We start from the raw sequence: 26,539 nt of genomic DNA, 5'->3' as shown, positions 1-26,539 counted from the left end.
ATCTTAAAAAAATAAAATAAAATATTAACATTCTTCTAATTAACTTCTTCATTTTCCCCCTGTATTTGTTCAAATGCCTTCCTAGGGTTACAATAGTTGTGTTGCTACTTTGCTGAGGTATAGTAACACTGATTTCCATACCCTTTTAGGGTTATAGACACCTGAACACACAGAAGGAAAAGGGAGCTCACAGGTTTGGGGATGGGACTCAGACTTAGGTACCTTTTTTTCTTTCTTTTTTTTTTAAAGATTTTATTTATGTATTTATTTGACAGAGAGAGACACAGCAAGAGAGGGAACACAAGCAGGGGGAGTGGGAGAGGGAGAGACAGGCTTTCCGAGGAGCAGGGAGCCTGATGTGGGGCTCGATGCGGGGCTCAATGCGGGGCTTGATCCCAGGACCTGAGCCGAAGGCAGATGCTTAACGACTGAGCCACCCAGGCGCCCCTTAGTTACCTTTCTTCAGATGATTCAGATGCAAGCTACAATCAACTGGCTGGGTCCATTTTTTTTTAAGATTTTATTCATTTATTCATGAGAGACAGAGAGAGAGAGAGAGAGAAGCAGAGGGAGAGGCAGGCTCCCAAGGAGCAGGGAGCCCGCTGCGGGACTCGATCCCAGGACCCCGGGATCACGACCTGAGCCGAAGGCAGACGCCTAACCATCTGAGCCACCCAGGCGCCCTGGCTGGGTCCATTTTTATATTTGACCTTTGCTTGCTCATAAGACTTTTAAGCTTAATATCTTTCTCATAGGATATATGTAGCTACGTACACACACACACACACACACACATATAATCATATATTTATTTACACAAACTGATATCTTCCTTGAAATGAGATGTTTCCAATAAACTTTGCACTATCCACCATTCTGGAGTATTGTTTGCATTACTGTAAAGTTATTTATGCCTCAATAATATCTCATGGTCTTTAGGGTTATCTAGAGATTTCCCCTCCTGGGTGATGGACTCAATTTGTCACAGTTAGCGCCCTCTTGAGGACATTGGTTGAGCCATCATCTTGGAACAATGCCTTCTTTTTGTGACCATCAGTGCTGATCAGTGCTTCCTTCTCTCCCTCTTTTTTCTTTTAAAAGATTTTGTTCATAGGACGCCTGGGTGGCTCAGTCGGTTAAGCGTCTGCCTTCAGCTCAGGTCATGACCCCAGGGTCCTGGGATCGAGTCCCGCATCAGGCTCCCTGCTCCACGGGGAGCCTGCTTCTCCCTCTGCCTCTGTCTCTCTCTCTGTCTCTCATGAATAAATAAATAAAATCTTTAAAAAAAAAAAAAAAGATTTTGTTCATTTATTTGCCAGAGAGAGGGAGAGAGAGCACAAGCAGGGGGAGTGGCAGGCAGAGGGAGGAGCAGGCTTCCCACTGAGCAGGGAGCCCAATGTGGGGTTCTATCCCAAGACCCTGGGATCATGACCTCAGCTGAAAGCAGACGCTTAACCAACTGAGCTACCCAGGTGCCCCAATGTTTCCTTCTCTTGATGTGGGTTCTGTTTTTTTCTGGGATTAATCTACATATCAAATCTATGACATCATTTATTATAAGATACATGCCACTTTTAGAGATGTTAAAATGTGGAACAATATGCACTTTAGAATCATTGAATTATGATCTTGAGTTTCTCTAGTTCCTCATACTCACCCTTCTTTTTTTAAGATTTTATCCTTCATTTGACAGAGCACAAGCTGGGGGAGCAGCAGAGGGAGAAGGAAAAGCAGGCCCCACGTTGAGCAGGGAGCCCAACACGGGGCTCGATCCCAGGACCCTGAGATCATGACCTGAGCCAAAGGCAGACGCTCAACAGACTGAGGCACCCAGGCACCCCTCATCCTTCTTTTTTAAAATTTTTATTTTATTTTTTTATTTAAATTCAATTAACACACAATGTATTATTGGTTTCAGAGGTAGAGGTCAGTGATTCATCAGTCTTATATAATACCTAGTGTTCATTACATCATGTGCTCTCCTTAATGTCCAACACCCAGTTACCCCATCACCCCACCCTCTCCCCTCCAGCAACTCTCAGTTTGTTTCCTATGATTAAGAGTCTCTTGGGGCACCTGGGTGGCTCAGTCTGTTGTGCATCTGCCTTCAGCTCAGGTCCTGATCCCAGGGTCTTGGGATCGAGCCCCACATTGGGCTCCCTGCTCAGCAGGGAGCCTGCTTCTCCCTCTCCCCTCCCCCTGCTTGTGTTCCTGCTCTTGCTCTCTCTCTCTGTCAAATAAATAAAATCTTAAAAAAAAAAAAAGAGCCTCTTATAGTTTGTCTCCCTCTCTGATTTTGTCTTAATTTTGTCCTCTCTTCCCCTATCAACGTCTGTTTTGTTTCTTAAAGTCCACATACGAGTGAGATCATATGATATTGTCTTTCTTTGATTGACTTATTTCGTTTAGCATAATACCTCTAGTTCCATCCATGTCATTGCAAATGGCAAGATTTCAATTTTTTATGGCTGAGTAGTATTCCATTGTATATATATATATACAATGGAATGTATATATATATATATATATATATATATATATATTCCCCCTCTTCTTTATCCATTCATCTGTCAATGGACACCTGGGCTCTTTCCATAGTTTGTCTATTGTGGACATTGCTGCTATAAACATTGGGGTGCAGGTGCCCCTTTGGATCACTACATTTGTATCTTTGGGGTAAATACCTAATGGTGAAATTGCTGGTCGTAGGGTAGACTCATCCTTCTTAACAGAGAGAATGAATATATATTTATACATGAGAGTCATAAACTTAATAGAAGTGAACTACCTGTGTACTAACAGTCCCTTACTTATTTAAACAACAACAAAGTATATCCTACTACCATCACATCCTGTTGTATCTATCCTTCTTTCATATCACAACCACCAAATCGTACACTTTGTATTAACTTTCCCATTTGAGGATCATGATGAACTTTGGCCTATCATAGACTCAATGTATTTCAACTTACTATATTTACTATTTTCTTACTGATGTTCAAACGGTCATAATTTGAGCTGACTTGTATTTCTATTAGGTGATACCATTCTAGCTCCATCTTGATTTTTTCCCCTGTCTCGATATGTGGAATTAACTACCACAAGTCTTTATTCTTTTGTTGCAGAAAACATTTTAAAAAACCAAATCGGGATAAGGAGAGCCTAGCTGGCTCAGTTGGTGGAACGTGCGACTCTTGATCTTGGGGTTGTAAAAGTTTGAGCCTCACCTTGGGAGTAGAGATTACTTAAAAAAAAAAAACAAAAAAAACAAATCTGGATGAAATGGGTACACTTAAGAAATGGTGCTGAATCAAACTGTTGCTGCTACTGCCACTTTTGGTAGTAACTGAGCTGCATAATCAGTTCACATTGATTTTTCAATTAAAATATTGGGCTGTTGATTCTGCTTTTTTTTTAGACAATGAGGTTTAACCAATCATGATATGTTTCCATTATACTGATAGTATTTAACCACAAAAGATCGGTGTTAGTTCCTCAGAGCCTCCTCCCCATGCCCCCTCCCAAAAAAGACTTAACGGCATTTTCAATTATTTATATCTGCAGCAATATTATAGTTTTATTCTTCTAAAATTTTTATAATGTTTTGTTGCTTTTTTAAATTACAGAATAAAAAAATAAAAATAAATTACAAAATCAATCCATGTTTATGGAATTAAATTTAGAAAATACAAACAAATAGAATAAATTACAAATTGCCAATAATTCTACCACCTTACCATTATCAACATTCTGGTATACAAGCAGTCTTTGCTTTGTACAGTAGTGCAGAACCATAGAAATGACCATGCAAGCTGAAATGATGCAAAAATGATCTCGCTAATGAATGGAAACTGTTACTATTGTTCCATGATCTTTAAATTTTAAAACTTTTTAAAAAGATTTATTTATTTGAGAGAGAGAGGTTGCGTGCATGCAAGAGTGTGGGGAGAGGCAGAGGGAGAGACTCTTCAAGCAGATTCCCTGCTAAGCGTAGAGCCCAACATGGGGCTCAATCTCACAACCGTGCGATCATGACCTGAGCTGAAACCAAGAGTCGGAAGCTTAACCAACTGAGCCCCCCAGGCACCTCTAAATTTTAAAGCTTTGAAAAATTTTGTCAAAACATTAAAAAACTCTCTAACTGGTGGTTATAAGTGAACATGGAAGTAAAAGAATGGAAGAAGTAATATTTAGTATATTATAATTTAAACCTGAAAAACTTTGGGTATTAAAGTATTTTATTTCTCCATAAAAAACTTACCAAAGGTAGTTTCAACAGTGCCTGCCTTCTTCTCATCATATGACTCGTGACACAGAGCAAGCATGTATTCTCTGTTTTGGCAAATTCTCATAACCCTTTCTAAGCTCGGATCAGCTTTCACAATTTTACCTTTTGGTTTCCGATGTCATGAAATATCTCTGAGAATTCCTTTAATCTTAAGTTTTTTTGTTAGTGTGACTTCCTCTGGGACATCTCCATCTTTTCTCATATCAATACATTCACAAAGCTCCTTTGGCAGCAGCATATCCAGAATCTCTGAACAGTGGCAGTGTTGGTATATCCATGGTCAGGTATTTATTCTATAACTTTATTTACCTTTGGTTCAAAATTCATTCAAACATCACTTTTTGTTTCTTTGGTGCACTTTTATCTTTGTTTGGCTAATTCCTTCTTTCAATTACCCATTTTTGTAAAATGTCACTTGGGTTTATCACTCACTGGCAGATACGGAGGTGACATCATCACCCACTTTGCTGTCTGTGTGTGAACTGGAAAACAGATGTGCAGTTACCAATCACAGATTTTGAATCTGTTATGTACATAGTGCCTTGTGGACTGAAGAGCTGGCAGTGAAGTTTGTACTTTATGTGAGTACATTTACTATACCATGATAACTAAAATTTGAACTGTGTTGCTGGAGGACTGGTGTTAACTAAACCATGGTAGCTGACATCAGTGTATGTTAAAGCAAGGAAAGCCTACATATCGTCCGGTCTTTTTTCTATTCAACTGTAGGCATAATTTTTTAAAGTTGGATCATCCTTGTGGCATATATAAGAAACTGACTCATCATTATTCATCCCAACGACCTACTATTGGCTTCTTTTCTGCAGGAAAGCTAAAGTCTACATTCTTTGATTCCTGTCTAGAGCTCTGCATGTGACCTAAGGTAGTAAGATTTATTCTAAATAGTGTCATGGTGTGATTCTTGTTTTTCTTGGGTACCTTTTTCTCAGTCTTCCTGAAAGCCCCTTAAGGCTATAAAGCTATAGTAGTTAAGACAGGGTGGTACTGGTGAAAGAATAGACGAATAGGTCAATGGGACAGAATAGAGACCCACATATATACAGTCAACTCATCTTTGACAAAGGAGCAAAGACAATTCAATAGAGCAAAGATAGTCATTTCAACAAATGGTGCTGGAACATCCACATGCAACAAACAAACAAATAACCAAATCTAGACACAGACCTTACATACTTCACAAAAATTAACTTGAAATTGATCATAGGCCTAAGTGTAAAACACAAAATTATAAAACATCTAGAAGATAACATAGGAGAGCATCTAGATGACCTTGGATATGGTGATGACTTTTTAGATAAACTACCAAAGGCACAATCCATGAAAGTAATAGCTGATAAGCTGAACTTCACTGAAATTAAAAACTTCTATTCTGTGAAAGGCAATGTCAAGAAAATGGGAAGACAAGCCACAGACTGGGAGAAAATATTTGCAAAAGATATATTGGATGAAGCACTGCTATCCAAAATTATACAAAGAATTCTGCCCTAAGGAGAAACTATTTAACCAGAGCTTAACAGTTAGGGCTTCATCAGAGCCTAACTGACCTGGGAGAAGGTAAATATCCAACCCTAGCCCATGCTGGCCATCCTGTCCCGCCTACAGGGAGAAGAATGAGGAGCACTAGTGAAGTCCACAGTCTAGAGGCATGGGCTCACTAAGAGTCCAGGACCAGATCATAGGACTGCAGCATGCTTCCCCCTCCCCGACCCCTTACCACTACATTACTAAAAACCTATTTATAGCAATTCCTTTTACCCAGAGTATGCCTGCCTATCAAGAAAAAAATTACAAGACATACTAAAAGGCAAACAGCACTGTTTGAAGAGACAGAGCAAGCATCAGAACCAGACAGAGCAGGGATATTGGAATTATCCATAATTTAAAGGAATTTAAAACAACTATGATTAATATGCTAAGGGCTCTAATGGATAGACAGCATGCAACAACAGATGAGCAATGTAAGCAGAGAGATGGAAACCCCAAGAAAAAAACAAAAGAAATACTAGAGATCAAAAATACTGTAACAAAAATGGAGAATGTCTTTGATGGATTTATTATTATTGCTAGTTTCTTTGTCCAATATACTTAGATTTCATTTAATAAGCTAACCCTTGGGGTTAACTTTTGCAGAATTAATTTCTAATACAATATCCAATGATTTTATTTTTTAAAAGATTTTATTTATTTGAGAGAGAGAGGGCAAGGAGGGGGAGGTGCAGAAGGAGAAGCAGACTCCCCCCTGAGCAGGGAGCCCGACGTGGGGCTCGATCCCAGGACCCCAAGATCATGACCTGAGCCAAAGGCAGACGCTTAACCCACTGAGCCACCCAGGTGCCCCTATTCAATGATTTTAAAAGATAATACTGACTAGGAGCCGTGAAAGTGCTAACATTGCTAGGTATCAGGCACTGGACCAGAACTTGATATTCGGATAATAATAGCTTATATATACAAAACACTTGCTACCTGGCAGGAATTGAAAATGTTTTACTTAGTATCAAATTTTTATTTCTCACCAATTATCCTATGGGGTAAACATTACCCTAATTTCACTCTATTTTGTCACTGTGGTTATAAAAACCACTAAATAGGATTATAACTGAATATTTGCAGCAGTTACTTGAGCCCATTTTTCATTGCTTTGACATTTAGTTTATCAGATTTGCAAATAGCCAGTCCCTCATTTCGATAGCCCTAGTCATAATTTTTCAGGTAAGTAATAACTGTTAATTAATTCTATTTCCTTACCAATGAGATTACCAAAAAGAAAGCCAATTAGTTATTACTGTAAATGATCTGCTAAATTTTTCTCCAGTCACCAATAGCCTTAAAGTTCATGTACACAGTCCCACATCTGGAACAGCAGTGTGAGGAGCTCCCATGAAACAAGCCTAGCTGGTGACAATTATTTTTTTTAAAAAACAACCATTTAAAAATCTCTGGAAATTGACCTAAGGGCATATGGCAAGTGAAGAAATATTTATTCAAAAAAATCTACTAAAACTCGGTAAGAACAGCCACAGTGTATAGCATTTGAACTCATGTGGCATTTGAACCACTATCTACCTCCTCACCCCCGCCCCTCAGCTCAGCATGATAGCAAGTCCACTCCAGGTAGGTACAGACAAGAATACAGGGCTACCTCTCTCACTCAGTGCCCCGTTAAGGGCTACAGTACCTTCCTGGGAGAGGCAGGCCACCACAGTTTCCCATTTCTCCCAGCATGTGTTGCAAAGGCTAAATTTCAAGCAAGTGAGGCCAAGGGGTTAGGGGTTACCTTCTTTCACTGGTCAACACAACTTGAACAAACCTTTTAGAATCTCTAAAAGAAAAAAGAGTTTTATTAGAGCCCAAGTTAGGACAGCTGCCCAGGAAACACTCTTCACAGAGAAGAAAGTGTTCTGGGGGCACCCGGCTGGCTCAGTCAGTGGAGCATGCAACTCTTGATCATCCAGGTTGTGGGTTCGATCCCCATGTTTGGTGGAGAAATTACTTAAAATCTTAGAAAGAAAGAAAGTGTTCTTGAAAATGAACAGTTTTCACAGGGTCATATACTTTTTCACATCTGGTAAAAGCTCAAAAGATTATAGATTAGCATACAGGCATGAATCCCAAGTTTTATCATAAAGGAACGCTGGGACTAGTAACATTGGTCAATAGATATCTCAAGGACAAGATGGTTTTCCTTTACGCTACTTGTTCATAAAGCAGATGTACAATGCATATGTGCTGGGCCACAAATCAGGCTTTTGGTTTTGAACAAAGTTTACAAACAGTCATATTGACTTAGAAGGAAATCTAAAATGGTTTCCCCTGGGTACTAGGCCTTTAGAGTTTTTCTCTCATCACTACCAGCCCCCACTCTTAAGAGGAGAGACTCTATCTCAGCCATGGCACATTGGTCATTCTCTTCCCAGCTAATTTGTAGGGTGAAGGTTCCAAATTGGGAGAGCCACGGCCAGAGCAGAGAGGCTATCATCTCTACCCAGAAGACTGCTCCTAACGTAGGAGGGCCACTGAGACCCTTAACTCACTCCAGGCTCCAGAGCTGTGGCTCAGTGATTTTTGTCTACAGAGAAAACCAGGATGTGAAACAGAGAGCTCCACAGGTATCTCCAAAAGAAGTGCCTTTATTTGAAACAGAGCGTAGGGAAGTTTAAGCTTAAGGGTACTCAAAACAACAAAGATTTTGGTGGAAAGCAATTAAGAAGAAGCTGGTAGCTTCATAAAAGATACAAGCTAAATCATAGCCCATATAGTTTACCAGAGGCAAGCAGGGAAAGAGACAGCAAAGAAGAGCCCTCTTGGCATTAGAATGAACCACAATCATTGGCTGTCCCCTGCCAAAGCTACCCCTTCAGACAGGATTTAATTGGATCAGGTTGTGGCGCAATTTATGCCCCAGGGGATTGTTGAAAACAACAGAACAATCAAGGGCTAACTAGTAGAGTTTCACAGCTGAATAAGATCAAGGAAAGAGACAGTAAGGAGCCCTGTTAAAACCACTGTCACCCCAGGGTGACTGTGTACATGCTCAAGGCAGTGATGTCTGAGGCCTGACATCAGAGGCGCCATAATGCGGAGGAAACAGACATCACTAAAATAGTACAGCCAAAACTAAGGAAATAAAGAAGCCAGCTATAATAACAAGCTCCAGGGGATGGCAGGGAGACTATTAACCACAGTTACTATAAGCGGAGAACATCAATAGAGATAAAAATGGTATAGACGCAGTGCACACGCATACACCCACCCCCACACACACACAAATGGAAATTTCGAAAGGCTCAAAAGTAGATTTGAACTGACAGAATTCACAAACTTGAAGATAGATTGATAGAGATTATGCAATTCAAAGAACAAAGGAAAAAAATGAAGAAAATTGAACAGAGCCTAAGAGAAATATGGGTTACCATTAAACACACCAACATATGTATAATAGGAATATAAGAAGTTGCAAATTGGATTTAAAGCAAATTCTTAATGTATATAACCAAGAAGCTCAACAAACCCCAAGTAGGATACATGCAGATCTACTTCAAACACATCATAGTAAAAATGCTATATCAGGGTGCCTGGGTGGTTCAGTCGGTTGAGCGTCCAACTCTTGATTTCAGCTCAGGCCATGATCTCAGGGTCCTGAGGTCAAGTCCTGCATGGGTCTCCGAGCTCAACATAGAGTCTGCTTGAGGTTCTCTCTCTCCCTCTCCCTTGGCCCCTCCCCCTCTGCTCTCTAAAATAAGTATTTTTTTAAAATGCTCTATCACAATATATGTTAAGGGGAAAAAAAAAAGATAGCAGGAGGGGAAGAATGAAGGGGGGGGAAATCGGAGGGGTAGACGAACCATGAGAGACGATGGACTCTGAGAAACAAACTGAGGGTTCTAGAGGGGAGGGGGGTGGGGGGATGGGTTAGTCTGGTGATGGGTATTAAAGAGGGCACGTTCTGCATGGAGCACTGGGTGTTATGCACAATGAATCATGGAACACTACATCTAAAACTAATGATGTAATGTATGGGGATTAACATAACAATAAAAAAATTTATTTTTATTTTCTGTCTTTTGTCGTGATGGGATTAGCTTTTTGTCATTTTCATTAATATTGGAATGTTGTGTTTAAAGAAACAGTTCTTGGATTTACTGATAAATTATATTTTTTCGTCTTTGAATTCATTAAAAATCTCTCTATACTTAAAAAAAAATAAAAAAAATAAAATGCTCTATCAATACCATCAAATGTAAAAAAAAAATAACATCAAATGTGATTAACAATAAAATCAAAATTAAAAGCATTTGTGCTTCAAAGGACACTACCAAGGAAGTGAATCAAACCCAAACAATGGAAGGAAGTATTTCCAAATCATATATCTTTTTTTTTTTTAAGATTTTATTTATTTGGGGGCGCCTGGGTGGCTCAGTTGGTTGGGCGACTGCCTTCGGCTCAGGTCATGATCCTGGAGTCCCTGGATCGAGTCCCGCATCGGGCTCCCTGCTCGGCAGGGAGTCTGCTTCTCCCTCTGACCCTCCCCCCTCTCATGTGTTCTCTCTCAAATACATAAATAAAATCTTTAAAAAAAAAAGATTTTATTTATTTGACAGAGGCACAGCAAGAGAGGGAACACAAGCAGAGGGAGTGGGAGAGGGAGAAGCAGGTTTCCTGTCGAGCAGGGAGCCCAATGTGGGGCTCGATCCCAGGACCCTGGGCCCATGACCTGAGCCAAAGGCAGACGCTTAATGACTGAGCCACCCAGGTGCCCCTCAAATCATGTATCTTATGAGCAACTTATATCTAGAATATATAAAGACCTTTACAATTCAATAATAAAAAGACAATCCAATTTTTGAAAAAAATGGGCAAATAATTTGAAAGAACATTACTTCAAAGAAAATATACAAATGGCCAGTAAGCACATAAAAAGATGCTCAACATCATTAGCCATAATTGAAATGTGGTAATATACCACTCACATCCACCCGGATGGCTACAATCAAGAAGCAAGGTAATAAGCAAGTGTTGACAAGGATAGGGAGAAACTGGAAACCTCATATTTGTTGCAGGGATTGTTAAAGCGGTACAGCCATTTTGAAAATCAGTCTGGCAGTTCCTCAGTTACCACAGATATCATATAACCCAGAAATTCTACTCCTAGACATATATTCAAGAAAAATGAAAACCTATATTCACCCCAAAATTTGTACACAAGTGTTCATAGCAGCATTGTTCATAATAGCCAAAAAGTGGAAACCCAAACATCCACCATGATGAATGGATAAACAAAATGTGGTACATCCATACAATGGAATATTATTTGGCGATAAAAAAAGATACATACAACATGAATGAACTTTGAAAATGTTATGCTAAATGAAAGAAGCCAGTCACAAAAGACCATATATCATGATTCCATCTATGTGAAATGTCCAGAATAGGCAAATATAGACACAGACAGTATATTAGTAAGAGTTGCCTAAGGATGACAGCCAAAAGGTATGGGGTTTCTTTCTGGGGTGATAAAAATGTTCTAAAATTAATCATGGTGATAACTGTACAACTCAATATACTAAAAACTGTCAAAGTGTAAACTTTAAATGGGTGAACTGAATGGTATATAAATTATGTCTCATTAAAGCTATAACAAAAAAGATACATATATAAATAAAAGACAATTTAAAATTCTAAAAAGTTTTATTATAGAAACAAAATAAGGAGTATAATTAAGCATGAAATAAATAATTTCATTCTTGATAAAAGTACATTTAATGTTACAAAATCTGAAGTAAACTAGTTTATAACCCAACTCTTAAAGGATTTATATTTATTGAAATTAACTTTTATTCTTTTGCAAAGACAGAACTTTAGTACAGGAGGAACACATTTAATCTGTTATACATTATTACAGATATGATTCAGAAGTCAACATACATAAAAGCAGCTATATTCACCTTTGCTAAATAGCTGTACAAAGCTATTAACTTAAAATATAAAAAAGTTATTCATGAGATATTTCAGATTAGAAGTTTGGAATGCATGTTTCTATCTGATACCATTAATCCACTAAATATTGTGGTCAGATGTTCAGGGTATCTCTCATAGAACTGCACACAGGATTACAGAAGTCAGGCAAAATGTTGTCAATTCTAAGGGATATAAGCAAACAATTCAAAGATGACTTTATGGTAAATTTGGCAAATCTGGTGCTTAAATGACCCTTTTTATTACAGAAAACAAGTAAGTATAATGTTTAGAAACCTTAATGGATGGAAAATAGTTGAGTCAAATATATTCTTTGCAAGTTTCACATCTAATTTTATTTAAAGTGTTAACTCTAAACATTCAAAAAGTTAATAATGAGTTATTATTTTAATATGAAATTGTTCAATTTTACTTGCAACTTTTCAAAAATTGTAATTTCAATACATATTGGGATCTAAAACTATTAGCAAATAGCAACAATAGAGCCTATATATTTTAAAAAGTGGACAAATGAAGAAAGAATATATTGGGATGTAAATTAGGAAGTAGTTATTTGCTTTACAAAAGGTTCTTAAATATACAGAATTCATAACATGTGATCTTTAAATATTCATGCATTTAAAATAAATTTACCAAAAAGATTGACTTACATAGAACTTTTAGAAACCCCATCAATTTTATAAAGAGAGGCACTACTTTTATCTGTCCACTAAAGGCAATAAAATGTTTTAACAGTTCAAAAATAGAAAGGACAAAAAAACAAGTGATTTTTCAAAAACAAAACAGTTTAGTAAGATGGCTATTCACTGTGCCCTTCAAGAAATTAATAACCTACTTTTTTAAAGCGTATTTTCCAGCCCCAACTTGTAACACACTTTGACCTCCATTTCTGCTTCTCCTTGAGTCGATCTGGAGTACATGGAAGAGGGCCACAACAGTGAGGCTACTGGTGGTTTGGGTTAATGTCCTGAAAAAACATGCTGTTTTTATATATGTCTATCCTTGTCTATGTACACAAAAAGTAATGAAGAAAAAAGTTAGTTCTGAAGTACAATGCATACTCCCTAGGCTGTAAAATCCTACTGGTCTAACAAAAAGCACCAAGTTATAGGCGCCAAAGTTGGAAAAAAATATAAACCAGCACAGAGTCAATATCATATACCTTATCAATTAAGTTTTATTTGTTGGACTGCTTGGCATTTGGGAAGCTCAATAAATTTAGCAGGCTAGAAATCCCACTGGTACCCTTACCAAAGATTTGCTTATTAATGAATTAAAGTTAATACTGAAAATAGCATAGTGAGGAGTCTTCCTCTGTGCTTAATGATGAGGAAAAAGATACCAAAATCTTCTTACAGAAAGGAAAAAAGTCCATAATATTTGTTTGAAAAATAAAAAGTAAACAGAAGTTAAGGCACTTATTTCAATGGTTCTGCAACATCAAGGGCAAAGTATGTTTTGTATTTCTTTGAGAAATTCCTTCCATCCTAAAACCATAAACTTTGCTCCTTTCGTGGATTTTTATTGTCAAATCTAACAACTGTAAATTACCCAAATGGAATTACTTACATAATTTTTAATCATTTGTTACTCTACAAATAAGCGAGAAAATTAAATGCTCCTCACTCAGTTTTCTACTACTACTGTTTTAACTACAGTTAAAATAGAAGTAAGCTAATCTCTCATATCCAATATTATCACTTCTATAATAAAGCTTACACTTTCCTTTTCAACTGATGCTGACTGAATATTTATCATTTAAAAAAAGTTTCTCCAAATCTATTTAAGAAATAAGTTGACAGAAGCAAAAGCAACTAATATGTATATGTCAAAAGCTAAAAACAAAAAACACATCAAAAATAATTCAGCACATTTGATCATAATATAAATCAATAAAAATTCAATTAAATATTTCATGCCACATAGGTTATTCTATTTTCTTTTCAAAATATGCAAGCTGACTTTGAAATTGCATTGTTTTACATGCTCTGATCACAAGGACTACCAGGTGACTATTTGCTGTACACTTAGGTAACCACGGTAATATTTTTCTTTTTAAGATTTTATTTATTTATTTGAGAGAGAGAGAGAGCATAAGCAGGGGGAGAGGCAGAGAGAGAGGAAGAAGCAGACTCCCTGCTCAGCAGGGAGCCCGACGTGGGGCTCGATCCCAGGACCCTGGGATCACGACCTGAACCAAAAGCAGACGCCACCCAGGCGTCCCCACAGTAATGTTTTCATAAGGCTTGAAGCTAAATACTAGTGACTCACTATTAAGATGTATAGAGAACCTGAAATGCCCTGCCTTTAACTATGTTAATATAATTGTTAAAAACTATATAAAAAGCATGAAATGAGAACCAATAAAACTAGTGCACCAGATATATGACACTGCCATCAAACAATTATTCTGAAGCTCCAATAAAGCAAAACATCCTAGAGCTAATCTAAGAATGCATGTGCTTTTGTACTTTAAAAAAAAAAAAAAAATATATATATATATATAAAACAGTAAATAAAGTTAACGAAAAGATGTTCCCTTCTAATGTAGTAATTTAGAGTGCTGAAATTGTAATTTTTACAGCACTCTAACAAGTGAAAATTTTAAAAATCTGCTCACTAAACATGTATAAGGTAAAATTAAACATGCATCCTCTCTTATTAAAATGATACATCTATCCCAAATCTCTTTATACAGCCCAACTAATCATTTAAGAATTTCTTTTAATAAATAACTAAAAATATGAAAACACTTAACCTAAAGGAATGTAGCATTTAGGTTGTGAAACTGTGTTGTGAATTTTATAATAATTGTCATTTTGTTCTTAATGTTGAAGACTGTACCATAGTTTCATAAATAATAGCATTTGTGTTTTATAATAAACATACCTGTATGCATAAGTATTTTTAGTAGCATCTGCCCCATCTCCAGGAATTGTTCATTTTAGTGTTATGTCATTTTAGTCATTAATATCAGAATATTCTTATTCTGATAAAGATTTAATTTTTCACTTAATACTTCAGTATAAAATATGTGAATAGACTGTATACCCCATTCCATATCTTTTAAAAACCTGAACAACATTCTTTTAAATATCTGTTTTAAAAAATATTTAGGTAACAAGAGTTACTGTTTTATCATGATTAAATTGGTATTAAATTTATGGGCATAAGTGAAAAAAGTTAACCACTTAATAGTTGTAAAATAATAAAATGCAATACCATGTACTATATTTTACTAAGAAAGTACACAGTTATATAAGCAGCAGATGATGAAAGCAAATCATAGAAAATCTGGATATACCTTTATGTATATCCTTCAAAATCACATTCCTTTATACAGTTAACAAATTTTAATTTAAATGTCACATATTTTCAGCTAACATTTAAATTAATAATATCATAATATTTCAATTCTATTATACACCATGAAATACCTTCAGAAACTGTCTTGAGGGTAAGAAGAGCTCCTTCCTTCTAGTCTATAATTATATGACATTAAACGACATATTTATTAAATGTTATGTTTGAGAAATATACTCTGACCTTGAACATATTCAAATTCAAGACCTATGTTATGACAGAATGAAGATTTATGAGGACAATTTTATAACAGTTGAGAAGATAATGAGAAGATAAAGTCTTTAAAGACCATGTAACGTTACATAAGGAAAACACCTGACCAGAATATTACAGAGTGGTAGATTTGACATTTTACCAAAGGACAGTAATGCTTGATGTTCTATTCCCTGCAGAACTCTGAATCCAGTTAACAGCAGGAGGGAAAAAGCAGCAGCAACATTTCAAATGTCCATACTCTGATTTCTAGAAGACACCATGTAGGTAAGAAGAAAATCACATTTTATTTCAAGTGATGGAAGTCTTTGAAATGAGGCTCTGCTATCTTTCAAGACTGAAAGGATATCACAGTGTTGATTTTATATACAAAGTAGGATCTGTTCCAGTATACTCTAGTGAAATAATTCACATATGGAGAATAGTTAATTTTGACCTCATGACAAAATCGCCCATATTTTGAGTAGGTTAACTTGTCACCTTCTTCACAAACCACCTATCAAAAGATATGAAACACAGTATTAAAAAGGCTATGAAGTTTATAGGAGAAACACAATCAATGTACAAGTGACTATATTTATATAAAAAATACATTATTGCTACACATGGACTATCTCACATTGTTTAGCAAATCTAGAACTCTCTTTATAAGAGAGTCTCCATCTCCATTAAACTCTTCAGCTTCCCCTTGAGACTGAGACCAGTATAAAGTGTTTCTGATTTTCAAAAAGATTTTAAAATCCTCAAATATGGAAGACTATCTCCCTAGTCCATTATCATTCCTCTGACTTATCATAGAGCCTACTAAGATTGAGAAATGGACATATTCTTAATATATATTCAAAGTTTTCTCCTTATGTAGAAATGACTTACAATTATCTAGTAAGCAAGTTTTTGTGACTTATCCAGTGCAAACCTTTACATTCTTACCTTAATGATGTTCACTAAGATAGCTTAACTAGCTTGAAGGGTTTTCTATACTAAAATATTAAACATTCTTCTAATGCTTAGGAAAGATGTCAGAGAACCAACTTTTAGAGTAAAAAGATGGAGTAGCTTTAAGTCCATGCCTGGTATTACATGAAAGAAGAAATAATTTGATCTTTCAAATGGAGCAGAGAGATAGCCAAGATCAGAATTAAAAGGCCCCAGATAGCAGGTAGCAACACAGCAGTAATTACTGAATACCTGATGTTTAATAAAATTCCATTTTGTCACCAATTAAGCCAAAGATCACAGATATCAAGTACCAACAGAGAAAATTCAAAATACATGCAGCAGAACACAGAATACATTTATATTACAGGATGAAGGGGTCATGAAGAAAGACAAAGGTGGAAATCATAAAAACTCATTTCTCCCCTCCAAACTGGTCTGGGACAATAAGAGAAAGAGCTATTACTTAGGAAGAGATAGAAAAAATCTTGGCTGCAACCTGACTAGAACATGCATGTCAACTCAGAATGGCCAAATGAAATTCTTCTAAGGTCATCCAACCCCAACTTTCCCAGGAGTAAAGGCACCCACTCCAGACAACACTAATTACCAGATATACAAGCTCCCCTGTCTTTCTTTTAGTTGTCAGATATATAGTGTATACATTGCAGGCTGAGAAGTAAAAAAGCTTTGTAAAACAGCCAAAATTAATGAAAAATTAAAATAAAGCTAAATCCTAAAAACCAAAGTAGCTCTGAATACACTAATTTTTGTGGATATCAGGGACTGTGATAATTTAGTAAGTGATTTTTCTAGCTATGAATCAAATTATCAGAAAATTCTCAACATAATAATGTAACAATGCACCCAGCTGCTCTTTAGATTATTATAAAAAGGTAAAATAATCATTCAAATCAAATTATGCTGTCTTTTGTACATAAATGTGGAACATGAACAAGTACAGCCAACAAATAAGGAACCCAGGTATTGGTAAAATTATTTTTTTCTGCAAAAATGCCCAAATTTTCTTTTGTACATTGAAAAAATACTTCAAACTACTTTTAATGCACTCCCCCACTGTCATATAACTTTTAATTACATTCTTAGTTAAGTTCTAGAAATAAGGTTTGATGAGTAAAAGTTTAAAAAAGTCATTTTTTTGTTAAAAAGATTTTCTCAAATGGTTACTTACATGGCCATTTGCAATGTCTAATAAATCTTTAACCCTACAGCCTCTCATGGTTCCCACCTCATTGCAGATAGCATCCTCTACAATTAGGTAATTAGCCTTGTAGGATGTCAGTATTTTATAAATATCCTCAGCAGATCGCTTTGAATAGATTTGATAGATCTGAAAGAATATAATTAAAACAGTAATTTTAAAACATTTAAAACTTGTTATTTGAAACTATACATTGAACATCTACTATGATTTAGTTTTAAGCACTATATATGGAAAATAAAGATATTCACTAAGACTTGATTCCTTCCCTCAAGAAGCTTACATTCATAATTCATTCACTGTCCACTGTATATCTTCTTTGGAGAAATGTCCATTCAAGTCCTTTGGCCATTTCCCCCCCAGATTTATTGAGATATAATTGACATATAACATTCTGCAAGTTTAAGGTGTACAATGTATTGATTTGACACACTTAAATGTTGCAAAATGATTACTACCATAACATTAGCTGGCACCTCCACTGTGTCACATTATTACCATTTTTTTTTCCTTTTTTAAAGACTTTATTTATATATTTGACAGAAAGAGAGCGTGAGCACAAGAAGGGGGAGCGTCAGGCAGAGGGAGAAGCAGGCTCCCCGCAGAGCAGGGAGCCTGACGCAGGGCTCAATTCCAGGACCCCAGGATCACAACCCGAGCCGAAGGTAGACACTTAACTGACTAAGCCACCCAGGCACCCCCATTTCTTTTTTTTTTTTTTATGAGAACATTTAAGATTTACTCTCTTAGCAACTTTCAAGAATGTACATACAGTATTGTTAACTATAATCACCATACTGTACATTAGATCCCCAGAACTTACTCATCTGATAACTGGAAGTTTGTACACTTTGACCAATATCTCCCCATTCCCCTACCCTCCGGCCCCTGGTAACCATGACTCTACTATTTCTATGTTTCTATGTTTTTGGCTGTTTCTATGAGTTTGGCTTTTTTAGGTTCCATATATAAGGGATATCATATAGTTATTTAACTTTATCTGTCTTCTTTCACTTAGCATAATGCCTTGAACATTCATCCACATTGCTGCAAATGGGCTTTTGCTCATTTCCTAATTGGCTTGTCTTTTTATTATTGAGTTATAATAGTTCCTACAATTTTTATTACCATGTACAGAGTATTTTATACTCATTTATACAGGAGATAAAATCAGCAAGGTTAAACATAATTTGACCACTGTCACAAAATACTGAATGAGCAAGAATGCTTAAAACTCATGCCTTGGGGCGCCTGGTGGCTCAGTTGGTTAAGCGTCTGCCTTCGGCTCAGGTCATGATCCCACGCATCGGGATCCCTGCTCCCTGCTCCCTCCCAGCAGAGAGCCTGCTTCTCCTCCCTCTGCTGCTCCCCCTGCTTGTGCTCTCTCTCTGTGTCAAATAAATAAATAAAATCTATAAAATAAAATAAAATAAAATAAAACTCATGTCTTAATTCCATAGTGTTTTTCATTACAAGTCTGCTGACCTTATTAGTTCTGGATCTTATTAAGTAATAAGGTTTTTCAGTTTTTCTGAAATGCTAACATAGGAGTAGCTCTTGCTACCCTTCAGAAAATAATAAAATCACAAATGTCCAGCCCAAAGTACCACATACTATATGCCCTAAAACTACTGAGATTTGAAATCTACATTGGACAACATCCCAACCTATCTGATACTCAGCAGCCATCTACTACATGTTAGGGTTGCTGGTTATCCAGCACCTTGTGGTCCAACATCCGCCAATACGACAGAGATACTCACCTGAATATTCTGTGGTGCACAGAATGCTAATAAACCAAGAGGAAGTTTCTCCCTCATTTTACTTTTAAATACGCTTCAATGGAAATAGTTCTATCCAGCCTATATCTATTTATTGTTTTTCACATACATTTTTATTTTTAAATTTTGAGAAACTGTAACATACTCATGGGGCATTAAAAAAAAAACAAAACATCTCTTTGCAATGGCAATAACATCACTGATAGACAGGGTTTCTCAGTCTCAGCACTACTGACATTTTGGGCTGGATAATTCTTTGTTGGGACAGAGGAAGACTGTTCTGTGTATTGTTGGATGTTCAGCAGTATTCCTGGTGCCTAGTCTCATAGTCAAGTCACATAAAACATAAAACTCCAAAATGTTTAAATTTAATTAGAACCTAATTAAAAGTCTGACCTAGGGGCACCTGGGTGGCTCACTTGGGTAAGCGACTGCCTTCGGCTTAGGTCACGGTCCCAGGGTCCTGGGATGGAGCCCCGCATCAGGCTCCCTACTCCACAGGAAGCCTGCTTCTCCCTCTCCCACTCCCCCTACTTGTGTTCACTCTCTCTCTCTCTCTCTGTCAATTAAATAAATAAATAAAATCTCTAAAAATAAATAAAAGTCTGACCTAATTCTAAGTGATTCTGAAATTCTGTATTAGGAAAAGACTAATCGTAAGACAACAAAGAAATCCACAAGAAATAAAGTTCAGGAATATGTGATATACGTTCTGTCTGAGCGACTCTACCTTTCAAAGTAACAGCAAACACTAGTCGAAGGCAGGGGTTACCTCTCAGGTAAATCACCACCAGGTAGGTCCCTTCATCTTTGACCTCTCCCTGCTTCAGTCTGTTTTCTGCTCTGACCATAATTAACTCTCTACAACAGATCTAAGCATTCCATTCCCAGGCTTATTAAAGGTCTTTGATAACTCCCAGATGCCTCAAGGGTGAGTCTAAATTCTTCAGCAGGACAGTCTAGGTCCTTCAGAATTTGGCCTCATTTTATTTTCTAGTTTCATGGCTATACAAATTTCATAGCTGTTACTTTTTCAGCCTGGAATCACATGCATTCTTTTTCCAAACAAGTTTCTACTAGTCCCTCAAAGCCCAGATCAATGGAATGCCCTTTATGAAGACTTGGATTTTTGTAAGCAGAATTGCTTGTTCCTGCTTTTGAGCTCCTCTTTGTACTTTCTATGTTTCTATGTGTGTATGTGTGCATGTACAATTTAATAGTAAATAAGAACATAATAATAACTAATATTTAAGGTTTACTATGTTTCAGGCATGGTGCATTTATCTCTAATTCTCGTAACTAGGACGTAAGCACTTCCTAGATTCAGATTCAGAAACTTCTCAAAATTAAAGAAATCAAAGAAGACACGGATAAAAGGGAAGATATTCTATGCTCACGGATTAGAAGAATTAATATTGTTTAAATATCCATACTACCTAAAGCAAACTACAGATTCAATGTAATCCCTATCAAATTCCAATGACATTTTTCACAGAAATGGAACAAATAATCCTAATTTTGAATGGAACCACAAAAGACCCTGAATAGTCAGAGCAATCTTGAGAAAGAACAAAGCTGAAGGAATCATGCTCTTTAATACAGAGAACAGATTGGTGGTTGCAGATGTATGGGGTGGGAGGTGGGTAAAATGGGTAAAGGGAATCAAAAGGTACCAACATCCAGTTACAAAATAAATGTAGAACATAATGACTATAGTTAATAACACTGTATTGAACATTTAAAAAAAGGCAGACGCTTAATGACTGAGCCACCCAGGCGCCCAGGAGAGAGTATATCTTAAAAGTTCTCATTTTAAGAAAAAAATTTTTTATAGCTATGTATGGTGATGGACATTAACTAGACTTGTTGTGGTAACCATTTTGTAATATATATAAATACTAAATCATTACATTGTACACATGAAAGTAATATAATGTTACGTGTCAATTATACCTCAATTTTTTAAAAAAGCTATTGTGGAAATGCAAATAAAAAGAAAAAAAGAAAAGAGGGGTCCTGGCTGGCTCAGTCAGTAAAGCATGTGATTCTTGATCCTGGGGTTGTAAATTTGAGCCCCATGTTGGATGTAGAGATTAGAAGTGTTGAATCATTATACTGTACACCTGAAACTAATATTACACTGTATGTTAATAAACTGGAATTTAAATAAAACCTTTAAAAAAAAATCTTAAAAAAAAAGAAACTTGTTCCAAGTCACAGAGCTAGTACATGGCAGAAGTAGCATTTGAGTCCAGGTATTCTAATTCCAGAGTCTGCATTCTTACAGGCTAAATTCTATATTGCAATACTACCTCCTTAGCTTAGAGCATGATTAAAAACCATATGAAATTCTCTCCAACTGAAAAACAGAATATTTGGAATTCAGGTTCAGTTAGTCACTGCTCTCAGATATGAAGTTACCATTTATGTCCAGACTAAACATTCAAAATAATATATTCTCTGAACTGTAAGTAATTAGATTATCATTCTAATGTTATACTAAGTTATTAATAACAGCCCAAACTGAAAAATAAACCACAGTGAGACAGAATTTTAGCTTGGAAAGACAAAATGTATCAAGATAGTAACTGACAGCCTTCCTTCCTTCAATAATATGATTGAGAACAACAATATTTTCCAAATAAGACACGTCAGTTCCCTTGAAACTTTGTGGAAAATTAAACGTTTCTCCTAGAAACATCAATACTATTCATAAAAAAAGAAGTTAGTATTTTAATTTTGGCTCTCCTCTTGCTTAAACATACTACACAGCTTTTTAAAAACTAAAGCTAATTAACTTTCTAAAATTGTTTGGATTTTCCTAGCTAACCAGGAACATATACATCATTACAGAGCTACACTAAAATAAAGAGCAATGTTAAAAAGATCCAAATGCATAATCGAAAACGTCTTACGTTTTCATTTCTCCTGAGAAGATCATCATCATTGTAAAGAGGCAAGCTGGTCACCATCCATCCAGTGCATAATTTAATCGCGCCCATTAACTGTGGACTCCCTGCAAACACAGCTGCAACTGGAGCTTGCCTTCTGTAAAGAAGCACACAGATTTACACACTGAAAAGGTAAGTATACTATTTAGATCACTGATTTATACCAACTCTGAAATAGCAGGCAACTCAACAATGTATTGTATACTTGAGTTTCAATGTCAGCTTTTACTTCATTTATAAACTCATTCAAAAAAACGGAGCACTTACTATGTGCCAGGAACTATATTGAATGCTGAAAATACAGAAATTTTTTTAAAGCAGGGGGTGGAGATAAGGTCCCTGCTTTTGAGAGAGACTGGAGGGAGGACAATAAACATATAGGCCAGGTGGTAATAATACTATTAAAAAATAATGCAGGGTATATATAGTGACAGGAATTTACTACCTTATATATAGTGTAGTCAATTCAATGATGACAATGTGAATTCTCAAATTTATCCTTCTGCAAATATTAACCACCATAACTCAACTTCTTCCCAATCCATCCACCCTCCTGCTTCCTCCCTAGCTTTACCATGTACCTGTCTTCAGGTAACACATGTAGTTCTCCACTTTGAACCATGATCCAAAGTCCCAGACAGATGCCACTTACAAAACTAAAAGCAGATCCTGAAGGATTGTCTTTACTTATTTAATCACTTCCTGTATTCAACATTCACCTACAACATGCTAGGGACAATGCCAAGCTCTGGAAATAAAAGGCGGCACACAGCCACTGTCCTTAGGGTGCACCCAATAATGGGGAAACAAATATGAAACAGGATAATTACACCACGTAACATATATGTCCGATTGCCTGATGCACAATGTTCAATGTTCAGGCCCCTGTGCTGGTTTTGAAAATATTGTGATAAATCACACACCCAGATTGAACTTCCTCTTTTGTTAATAACAATGCAAAGCTATATAGTCAGTGTTCCACAATGGTAAACACAAATTCACAAAAAATATTAATGGGCAATAGTTAAGGGTGATCAAAAGAAAACAATTTTTAGACATATGAAGGGTGTATTTACAGCAATAAGACCAATTCTCATTTCTATAAACCTATTCCTTATTCTAGAAACATTTTTGTCTCCCCCCCCCATATTTTCCTGGCTATTTTTGATAGTGTTTCATTCCTTTTTCATGTTTTAGTTTCTTCTTCTATGTCTTAAATAATTTTTTTAAAGATTTTATTTATTTATTTGACAGAGAGAGACACAGCGAGAGAGGGAACACAAGCAGGGGGAGTGGGAGAGGGAGAAGCAGGCTTCCTGCAGAGCAGGGAGCCCGACGTGCGGCTCGATCCCAGGAGCCACCCAGGCGCCCCTTAAATAATTTTCAGTGTAGTTATTTCATAGTGTCTACCCATGGGGTAGACTAGTTGCAAACCGGCTGCAATGATTCTTCTCCCATACCTATGCTCTCAGAGCAAATGCTGGTCTTGGTCATGTGACCTGCTTCGGCCAACACAACAACATAAAGTGAGCAGACTTTAAAAATGCTTGACATTGGGGCGCCTGGGTGGCTCAGTCGTTAAGCGTCTGCCTTCGGCTCAGGTCATGATCCCAGGGTCCTGGGATCGAGTCCCACATCGGGCTTCCTCCTCGGGGGGAAGCCTGCCTCTCCCTCTCCCACTCCCCCTGCTTGTGTTCCCTCTCTAGCTGTCTCTCTGTCTCTGTCAAATAAATAAAATAAAATCTTTAAAAAAATAAAAATAAAAAAAAATAAAAATGCTTGACATTGGCATCTGTGCTCTTTTGCTGCTCTTGGGAACTCTACAGCCACTACCTTGTGAATGAGCCCAGGCTACCTGGCTGTATGATAACAGGCCCATGGCTAAGTCAATTCCATCCCCTCAGCTGATACCTTTAGACATGTGAGAGGTCATGCCAGGTTACCCAGTCCCAGATCAGCTGGCCCAGGCCAGAAGAATCCTCCCCACTTCCCTGACTCAGCTGACTATCAAAATGGTACAAAATAACAAATGTTTATCATTTATAGCCACTAAATTTTGTGGTAGTCTATTATGCATCAAAAACGGACATAAACAAATTTTATTATCAGAAATTGCTAGAGGTCTGAGGCATCTGGCTGGTGCAGTCAGAAGAGCATGCAACTCGATCTCAGGGTCTCATTGGGTGTAGAGATTACTCAAGTAAATTAATAAATAAATAAACAAAAAATTGCTAGAGGTCTAATTCTGCTGTTTATCTCAAACAACAGCTGATTCTTACTGTGTTGGACTATTTCCTCATGTGTTTTGTAATTTTAGAGCTCATCTTCATGAACTCTTATCTGTGGAAACCTGTGTAGCCTGGGCTGAGAACCTATCAGGCACTCCAAACCACCCCAGGACCACTTTTTATGGTAATTTCTTGACTGGGGATTTCCTGAATTAAACAAGTATAATTTCAAACTGCAAACCCATGTGAATTCAGATCCACTGCTACAAATTCAGAGGAGAGACTTTTTTTGACCAAGAGATGAAGCCAAGAAAGACATGCTTTCTTATCATCTTCTTCTAGCACTCCTATGGGTAATTTGTTAGTCTATCCTTTCACTGGTACTGTAGCCCTCTGAGAGTCCCTTAGTTATATGCATGTGTTGGGAGAGGGAAAAAGGTGTCTCAATTACAATTCACTACACCCATTGGCCGAAGACCACATCTTCTGTCCTGTGTGGGCATTAAAATATGCATGGGTATAAAAATTAAAATTTTAAATTTTGGTAAACTTGGTTACCAAGACTAGCAATCTACCACTCATCCACCTCCAACCCAGGGCAAAAGAAGCATCCTGTTGACTATCCAAAGGAATATTTGTTCATTTATATTCCACATTTCTAGGTATCTGATGGCAAGAGTCTCAAATTTCAAACTTATCAATGGTATATTTTCTTTCTTTTTTTAAAAAATTTTTTATTTATTTAAGTAATCTCTACACTCAACATGAGGCTTGAATTCACAACCTAGACATCAAGATTCACATGCTCTTCTGACTGAGTCAGCCAGTCAATACTATATTTTCAATAGAGAGTTCAATTAGAAAATTCAAATTATAGGTCCAATCAAAAACTAAATATCCCTAAAAGCATGGAGGTAAAATTCTGAGTCTTCTGAGAATTTGGAAAAGCATTTATTATTTCCCCTGAATCAGTTAGATAGCATGCAATAATTGTTTAACAACGGTCTTAAAAGCACTTCAATTCTTACTTTATCCAGGTCATAAGTTCCACTGTGTCTGGGTCATAAAATTCTTGCAGTTCCATTAATTCTGTCATTAATCTTGGAAAAAACTAAAATGCAAAACAAAATTTCTGTGTAAGTATCCAGAAAGTTTAAAACTGTTACAGAGTATTTCAAAAGACTAAGAGACTAACATAAGACAAACAATATTGAAACATTGTTCTCATGGGAAAAATGTCATGGATCTTTTTACTGTCTTTCAGTGAGCAGCTCATCCTTCTCAGTACAAATAATCTAAATAATCTATTTTAGGGTTCCCTAGGTGGCTCAGTCAGTTAAGCATCTGCCTTTGGCTCTGGTCATGATCTCAGGGTCCTGGGATCAAGCCCCACATTGGGCTCCCTGCTCAGTGAGGAGTCTGCTTCTCCCCCCTCCCTCTCCTCTGTCCCCCCACTCATGCTCACTCTTTCTCTCAAATAAATAAATTCTTAAAAATAAATAAATATTTTATGTTTAATTTACTGCCTAGACTCAATAAATAATTTTATCATTACCAAACAATTAATCATCAGTTGTATCTTTCATGCACACACAATTAATTAATTTCAGGTAAAATAATTCACAGGTTTACTGGCAATTAGCTTCATATTTAAAGTTTGGAGTTGCCAAAATACTTTTTTTAAAATTCCAGTGTGGTTAACATACTGTATTATATTCATTTTAGGTGTACAATATAGTGATTCAACAATTTCATATATTATTCAGTGCTCATCAAGATAAGTGTGCTCTTAATCCCTTTTTTTTTTTTAAGATTTTATTTATTTATTTGAGAGAGAGAGAATGAGAGACAGAGAGCATGAGAGGGAGGAGGGTCAGAGGGAGAAGCAGGCTCCCTGCCGAGCAGGGAGCCCGATGCGGGACTCGATCCTGGGACTCCAGGATCATGACCTGAGCTGAAGGCAGTCGCTTAACCAACTGAGCCACCCAGGCGCCCCAATCCCCTTTTCTTTTTAAAGATTTTATTTAGGGATGCCTAGGTGGCTCAGTCATTAAGTGTCT

At 36.7% G+C, this 26,539-nt stretch overlaps 1 protein-coding gene across 4 annotated transcripts in view; it reads right to left on the bottom strand.

Annotated features, from left to right (window-relative positions):
* Nucleotides 1–11,478: 11,478 nt before the first annotated feature.
* DPY19L4 (dpy-19 like 4) overlaps nt 11,479–26,539 on the bottom strand; it is a 67,474-nt gene continuing 52,413 nt past the window's right edge. For all 4 annotated transcript variants that reach the window (XM_006729766.3, XM_031024220.2, XM_031024221.2 and 1 more), the window contains 4 exons: nt 25,508–25,590; nt 22,216–22,348; nt 17,490–17,648; nt 11,479–15,857 (listed from right to left, as the gene is read on the bottom strand). In XM_006729766.3, coding sequence (XP_006729829.1) covers nt 15,693–15,857; nt 17,490–17,648; nt 22,216–22,348; nt 25,508–25,590 — 540 coding nt within the window. In that variant the 3' untranslated portion in view covers nt 11,479–15,692. The remainder of the gene's footprint in view (nt 15,858–17,489; nt 17,649–22,215; nt 22,349–25,507; nt 25,591–26,539) is intronic.

This window comes from Leptonychotes weddellii, chromosome 4 (genome assembly GCF_054177405.1).
Source record: "Leptonychotes weddellii isolate Sample4059 chromosome 4, ASM5417740v2, whole genome shotgun sequence".
NCBI lineage: Eukaryota > Metazoa > Chordata > Mammalia > Carnivora > Phocidae > Leptonychotes > Leptonychotes weddellii.
This window is presented reverse-complemented; position numbering and strand designations above follow the sequence as displayed.